Here is an 8,265-nt window from a genome sequence, read left to right as displayed (position 1 = left end):
TTTTATGAAGTCCACTGCAGTACCCCCTAGGGTGCCCGGTTGGTGTCCTGGCATGTGAGGGGGACCAGTCTACCAAAAATGCTGGCTCCTCCTACGTCCAAATGGCTTGAATTTGGACATTTTAGACTTGGTCGTTTTTTTGTTTTTGAAAATGGCCAAAAATCAAAGATGTCCAAATCTCAAAACATCCAAATCCAAGGACATCCATGGTATTTTCAAATACAAAAGATGGACATCCGTCTTTTTCGAAAATGACCTTCTCCCCGCCTTGGAAATTGGACATCTTTGTAAAATGTCAAAATTCACATTTAGACGTTTCTTTCAAAAATGCCCCTCTTTGTCATCTACAATGAGTTCCTCGAATTTGAATTTTCTTTCAATATAGGTTCCATGGCTACCTTAAGTAAAAACTTAAATCACCTTAACTAATAAATGAAGCAATTTTGACATGCATTTACAATCTTGAGGGGATAATTTTCTTCCATATTTTTGTGAACGCTTGTATAACCTCTTTGTTTCTCAGGCTGTATATTACAGGGTTCAGAAGTGGGGACACAATTGTGTACATCACTGATACAATTTTGTCATCATTCAGTGAGTAGGGTAAGCTGGGTCGTACATAGGTATATATCACCGTACAATACAACATAGCAACTACATTAAGGTGGGCGGCACAGGTGGAGAAGGCTTTTCTCTTCTTGTCATTCGATCGGATTCTCACAATGGACAATATAATACAAATGTACGAGACAAGTGTCAACAAAAAGCAAGTTAATCCTAATATCAAATCAGCCACTAGAGTTGCATAGTCATTCAGAGTGGTATCCGAGCAAGACAGCTTTAATACTGGTGGGATTTCACAAAAAAAATGGTTGATGACATTAGGCCCACAGAAGGATAATCTAAACGTTAAGGCAGTCAGCACTATAGAATTGAACGTGCCAATGGACCATACAACTGCTGCCAAGTTCACACACATTCTCTTGCTCATAATAATAGAATAACGCATAGGGAGACATATTGCCACAAAACGATCATAACTCATTACTGCAAGGAGGGAAAGTTCAGTACCCAAAAAGGAAGTAAAGAGGTACATTTGAACCATGCATCCAGAGAAACTGATTGTATTCTTCTTTGTCAGAATATTATGTAGCATCTTGGGAATAGCAGTAGATGAGCAAAAAATATCTAACACTGAGAGGTTGGTGAGGAAAAAGTACATTGGGGTGTGAAGCCGAGGCTCTAGGAGAATGATTCCAATGATGAGTAAATTTCCCAGTAGAGCTAACACATAGAAGGTTAGGAATATAACAAACAATGTATTCTGGAAAGGTAGACCGGAGAATCCAAGAACTACAATTTCTGTAACAAATGTCCCGTTCATGTCTTCTGTTAAAATCTGTAATAGCAAAAATGATAATCTTAAAATTTTCAATGCATTTTTTTCAAAACTAAATTGGAGGATTACAATGGATATGGATCACAAATTGGAGACTAATGGCTTGATATTCAAAAGCAGTTATCCATAAAAAGCCAGCCAGTATGGGCAGAATTCAGTAAATGGCACCAAACATTAGGTCCTGGGATGATCCGCGCAAGGTATTATTCTGTAAAGGGCATTCTGCATGAAGCAACCTTTACAGAATACTAGCTGAGTGCTCATCTCTTGCTTAACTTAGGGTGCAAGTATTAAAGCCTTCCAAAAGCTGGTCTAACTCCTGGCCTGTAACTTATAGCAGTTAGGCGAGCAAATGACATTATTCTATAATATCATGCCTAAATCCTGGAAATGCCCCTGACCCTCTCATGGCCACACCCCCTTTTGAGTTGTGCCTTAAAATTTAGGTCTGTGTTCTATAGAATAGGGCATAGGACATATCCACGCATAATTCCAAATGACTTCTAATTAACACTCTTGCTAATTAAGTTGGGTGCACAAATCAGCTACGCATGTGAATTTGTGCATGCATCTTTAGTCACCATTTATAGAATCTGAGAGATAGTACTTCAAACCACCACAACCTTAAATTCTCTTATGTGGAATTACCTTCTCTTTACATTTTAAGTGATGATCATGCTTATACCCCTTCAACCTATTGTGCAAGGATGGACAAATCTGGTCCTTGAGAGGCACAACAGATCTAAATTTCAGAGCAACCAAAATGTACAAATTAATCGTGTTGTGAGACCAAATGTATGCAGACCTGTTTATTGATCTGGATTTAGATCACACCTTTTTCAGTAGTAGTTCAAGGTGAGTTATGTTCAATCTAGAGATTTCCCTGTGCCTGGCGGGTTCACAACCTAGGTTTGTATTGAGGCAATGGAGGGTTAAGTGACTTTTCCAAGGTCATAAGAAGCAGCAGTGGGATTTGAAAAGGACATCCCTAGAAACCATCTTGGTGCTCTAAGCACTAGGCTACCCCTCCACTCCAACTCAAAGTGACCCCCCCCCCCCCCAGCAAACATACTCAACCCTTCCCTCCACTCTCAATCCCTCCCTAGTACAACCCAGCAGTCTCTCTGGTAGTCTGGTTAGCCATGGCAGGAATGATCCCCCTCAACTCTCATCCCGTCTGGGATTCCATGGTTCAAAACAAGAGCTTATGACTCCTAGTAATAGTTTTGCAGTACTACATTAGGGGGTCAACCTGCCATATAAGGAGTGCTAAACTCAAAGCTGGCTATTTTGTAGGCAGTCCGGAGCGGAGTTGGCACTTAACCATCTAAGTTTAGTGGGCAAGCCAGTCTGCATAAAAGCCAGTCCTACCTTTATGCAGTAAGTTTTGAATATTGCATTTAACTGCATAAGAGATAGCTGGCTGTTTAAACCCAATTATTCAATGCCGATACCCGTTATGGCCTGGCATTGAATATCCAGGAATAATGCCAGCTGCGGCTAAAAAAAAACGCTCACCAAATGTGACTGTCTAAAATACCACTTTAAGGGGCCCTTTTTCGAAGCCACGATAGGACCTAGCACATGCCTACTACACGCCAAATAGCACTCCACAGGATGCGCTGAGGCATCCAGCAGAAGCGTGCTGATCTGCACATATTAATCCCGTGCTAAAAATAGTTTTTATTTTTTAGTGTGGGAGGTGTGTCATTAGGCAGAGACAATGAACAGAGCACAACTGGGCCTTCAAGACCGAGACAACAGGAGTCCTTTATTTCAGTCAGACCCGACATAGGTAACGCCTGCCTCAGGGGTCTAAGTAAAGTGTCAATTACATAAAAAGGAAACACAATAAAAACAGGTTCCTAGCCTGATATGTGACTCCCCGAGAAGTAATCTTGTATTTAAATGCCGTCGGTCAGAAAACCGTCAAAACAGAGAGTAGGCATACCCTGTTCTAATCTGGTAGCATGGGTACATTGCAACTTACTGCTTGATTAGTGCGGGGTTATCATGGGAGCCCTTAGCACTTACAAAATAGGTGGAGGTATGGGATCACATGCTAATTGAGGGGTCCTTTTACTATGGTACACTGAAAACTTTCCTGTGCTAGTGTAAGCGTGTATTTTGGACTTCTGCAGATCCATTTATCAGCACGCCTGCAAAAAGCCTTTTTTGCCAAAAATGGACATGCGACAAAATAAAAATTGGCGCACATCCATTTTGGGTCTGAGACCTTACTGCCACCCATTCACTTAGTGGCAAGATCTCATACATTAACCGGGTGGTAATCATCAGTGCACGTACAATGTTGATTACCGCCTAGTTATCGCCACATGCCAAAAAATAAAAAAAATATTTTCTGGCTTGTATAGCGGATGCACATAAAAAATGAAATTGCTGCCCGTACCACACCGTAGCCAGGCAGTACTTCAAAATTGACATGCGTTGGACAGGCGTAGGCATCTAAATAACTTAGGGGCCCTTTTACTAAGCCCCATAGGTGTGTATGCATGTCCTATGCACGTCTGTTTTGAACTACTGCCCAGCTACCATGTGGCTTGGGCGGTAAATTCATTTTTTACACGCATCCGCAAAGTGCGCTGGAAATTTTCTGGCGTGTGGCACTAACTGGGCGGTAATCAGCATTTTATGCACGCAGACCATTACCACCTGGTTAACACATTAGACTTTACCGCTAGGTCAATGGGTGGCAGTAAGGTCTCAGGCCCAAAATGGATGCGTGCCAATTTTTATTTTGCTGCACATCCATTTTCGGCCAAAAGAAGGTCTTTTTTGCAGGCGTGCTGAAAAACAGACCTGCGAGCATCCAATACATGCATCTATACCAGCGCAGGCTATTTTTCAGCGCACCATAGCAAAAGGACCCCCTAGTAACAGGACCCCCGAGAAATTAGTGCATGGTCATTACAGAACAAAATGAAAATAAGGCCATTTTACAGCCACGTTAATAGTGGCCACAGCACATGGGAAACCCACTCGCTAACAACAGCACCAGCCACTTTTTAGCACAACTTAGTAAAAAGGCCCCTTAATAAACTTGTATTTGTTAAATCCATTTTCTCAGCTGTTTCTTTTCCATCAAACATTTGGAGGACCGATTGGCTAATTTTGTTTAAGGGGTGCACTCCTGAAATGGAATATAATGACTTTTTTTATTACCTTTCGATATGTGAAAACAAATAAGTACATAAGTAATGCCATACTGGGAAAAGACCAAGGGTCCATCGAGCCCAGCATCTTGTCCACAACAGCGGCCAATCCAGGCCAAGGGCACCTGGCAAGCTTCCCAAACGTACAAACATTCTATACATGTTATTCCTGGGATTTTGGATTTTTCCAAGTCCGTTTAGTAGCGGTTTATGGACTTGTCCTTTAGGAAACCGTCCAACCCCTTTTTAAACTCTGCTAAGCTAACCGCCTTCACCACATTTTCCGGCAATGAATTCCAGAGTTTAATTACATGTTGGGTGAAGAAAACGTTTCTCCGATTTGTTTTAAATTTACTACACTGTAGTTTAATCGCATGCCCCCTAGTCCTAGTATTTTTGGAAAGCGTGAACAGACGCTTCACATCCACCTGTTCCACTCCACTCATTATTTTATATACCTCTATCATGTCTCCCCTCAGCCATCTCTTCTCCAAGCTGAGTAGCCCTAGTCTCCTTAGTCTTTCTTCATAGGGAGGTCGTCCCATCCCCGCTATCATTTTAGTCGCCCTTCGCTGCACCTTTTCCAATTCTACTATATCTTTCTTGAGATGCGGCGACCAGAATTGAACACAATACTCAAGGTGCGGTCGCACCATGGAGCGATACAACGGCATTATAACATTCTCACACCTGTTTTCCATACCTTTCCTAATAATACCCAACATTCTATTTGCTTTCTTAGCCGCAGCAGCACACTGAGCAGAAGGTTTCAGTGTGTTATCGACGACGACACCCAGATCCCTTTCTTGGTCCGTAACTCCTAACGTGGAACCTTGCATGACGTAGCTATAATTCGGGTGGTTTTTTCCCACATGCATCACCTTGCACTTGCTCACATTAAACGTCATCTGCCATTTAGCCGTCCAGTCTCCCAGTCTCGTAAGGTCCTCTTGTAATTTTTCACAATCCTGTCGCGAGTTAACGACTTTGAATAATTTTGTATCATCAGCAAATTTAATTACCTCGCTAGTTACTCCCATCTCTAAATCATTTATAAATAGATTATGTTGCTTTTTGTTTTGTTGATTGACTGAATCTCTGGTTTGATTGAGTTTCTTTACTGTTTTATAAACATCATTCTATTTAATCTTTTAGTTAGTCTATGCATTGCTTTGGCCTATAAGTCAGATAAAGTGATATGGAAAGTCTTTAGATTGTAAGCTCCTTTGAGCAGGGACTGTCCTTCTTTGTTAAACTGTACAGTGCTGCGTAAGCGTAGTAGCGCTTTAGAAATGTTAAGTAGTAATAAACTATCCTATATAATAAAAAGCACCTCCAACATTCTGAAGCTTACTCCGTGGCACTGTGGCAGTGTAGGGTTCGTAAGTCTGTAGTTCAGCGTTTCATTGGTTCTCACTGTCAAGAAGAACCAATCAGACAGAACGGAACTTGGAGGAGGGAAGTGGAGTGGATTGAATCTCTAACAAACAATCATATACAGGGAGGTAAGAACATCAGTGGAGGCAAGTGCACAGAACGGAAGGGAAGACAAACATTTAATCACTTTGTCACTCACACACATCACACACACACACACACACACACACATACACAGACATCACACACACACACTCAATCACTCTGTGTATCTCTCTCTTACACTGTCTGTAAAACACACTGTCATTCTCAGTCTCTCACATGGGCAACTGTATGTTGCATTCTCACGAGTAAGGAGCTCTTCTGATTTGATTGTTAAACTGATTGAAGGGCCTGAACAAGGAAAACTTTAACCACATTGTAGCACAGTTTACACAAAAAATATTGTATATAAAGAAATCTTACACATGTAAACAACAATTATATTCAGAATACAACCGTGGAAACATTAATGGCAGGAACTCATTACATTGCTAGCGCCCGTTTCCTTGCGGTAAGAAACGGGCCTTTTTTACTAGTAATTGGTGTTAATTGGCTCATTAACTACTTAAGGGGCCCTTTTACAAAGGCACGTAGGCACTTACGCATGTACAACGTGCATCAAATTGGCACTACCGCCCGGCTTTCTCGTGCACCGGGCAGTAATTCCATTTTTTTGTGCGTGCCCAAAACACGCGGTAGAAAATATTTTCTATTTTCTACCACGGGGCCCTTACCCGACAGTAATCGGTAGTTGGTGGCATCAAGGTCTCAGGCTGAAAATGGACACGCACTGGTTTTCATTTTGCTGCACGTCCATTTTCTGGCACATTTAAAAATTTACTTTTTTTTTCGGGGGGGGCGTGTCAAGATGGCTGCCTAACTGGCTGAATGCCAGAGAGTCTCGAGCGTTTGGGGAGGAAAATTATTCCTAAATTTTTTCAACAATGCCTCATTCCAAAAGAAAGGGAAAGTTAAGGTTAGATCCTCAGCCTACCTTGACTTCTTCCCCGACCCAAGCGTCTCTAGAGCGGTATTTCGCCGGTTTCTCCAGGTTCCAGAGGGAGGAGGATCCCATAGCGGGAGTTCCCGGAGAAGCGCGATCCCCGCTGGGAGAGGAAACCTCCCTTTCACCACCTTCAACTCTCTTGATTCCTCCGTGCCCAGCGTCGACGGCGTCCCTGGAGGGAAACCCCGCCGATCCCGGAAGTGTATCGGCAGGGGTAACCAGCGAGGACCCGGGTATGCAAAAGTTGACTGGGAAGCCTGAGGGAGTTTGTCCTCCCTCAGAGAAAAATCCGGAGGTGACACTAGAAACGATAGGAGTGATGTTGGGCCTGATGAATACTACACTACAAAAAACCTCAGGTGATGTGTTAAACCTAAATGCCAAATTTGAAGAACTAAAAGTGACTGTTGAATCTGTTAAAGATAATTTAACAAAGCAAGTGACTAATCTTGGTAAAGAAATAGAATCATTCAAGGAGTTTAAGACTATGTTTGTTAAAGATAATATGGATATAAGAAGAAAAATTGAACAATTAGAGAATCATAACAGACGGCTTAATCTCCGTCTGTTGAATTTCCCTAAGCTGTCGGGGGTAACTCCGATAGAAACATTTAGAAGATATTTGAATGAGATTCTCAAAATTCCCCTGGACGCTATACCTCCGGTGAACAAAATCTACTTTATTCCTAAACCAAAAGGGGAACTGCGAGGAACAGAAAACATTATTCCTGATTTACAAAACATCTCTGACATTTTGGAACAATCTTCAGAAACAATTCTTGATAGAGCCACATTATTGATTTCTTTTGTTTTTGAACAAGACTATAATAATATATTAAGATTGTATTTTCGTAATACTGGGGCTCAATTTTGTGGTTCTAAGGTCTGGATTTTTCCAGACGTGACCAAACAGACACAACAAAAAAGGAAAGCTTTTCTTATTTTGAAACAGAAAACAATTGATATTGGTGGTACTTTTTTTTTGGCATATCCAGCTAAATGTGTGGTTAAGTTAGGTCAGACTAAATATACTTTCTTTTCACCGGAACAACTGAAATCGTTTCTAGATATGAAACAGTTGAAGTAATTTAAATACTGGTGTAAAAGCAGCTTTTACTTACAATAATGCTGATTAATTTGAAACTTCTCTGACTCTATCACTCCCCCCCTCAAAGTTGGAGGTCTAAGGAAGGCAAAGTTATTTTTCCTTTAAATGTATTTCTGTGTCCATTGTAAGATTTATTTTTTTGAACTGTTTTTTTTTTTCC

General features: G+C 41.3%; 1 protein-coding gene across 1 annotated transcript; it reads right to left on the bottom strand.

Annotated features, from left to right (window-relative positions):
- Nucleotides 1-454: 454 nt before the first annotated feature.
- LOC115461320 (olfactory receptor 5V1-like) lies at nt 455-1,384 on the bottom strand. Its single transcript, XM_030191036.1, has one exon. The coding sequence runs from the start codon at nt 1,382-1,384 to the stop codon at nt 455-457; it is 930 nt and encodes a 309-aa protein (XP_030046896.1).
- Between the last annotated feature and the right edge of the window lie 6,881 nt (nt 1,385-8,265).

Source organism: Microcaecilia unicolor, chromosome 1 (genome assembly GCF_901765095.1).
Source record: "Microcaecilia unicolor chromosome 1, aMicUni1.1, whole genome shotgun sequence".
Taxonomy (NCBI): domain Eukaryota; kingdom Metazoa; phylum Chordata; class Amphibia; order Gymnophiona; family Siphonopidae; genus Microcaecilia; species Microcaecilia unicolor.
The sequence above is the reverse complement of the archived record's forward strand: the minus strand, read 5'-3'. Positions and strand labels throughout refer to the sequence as shown.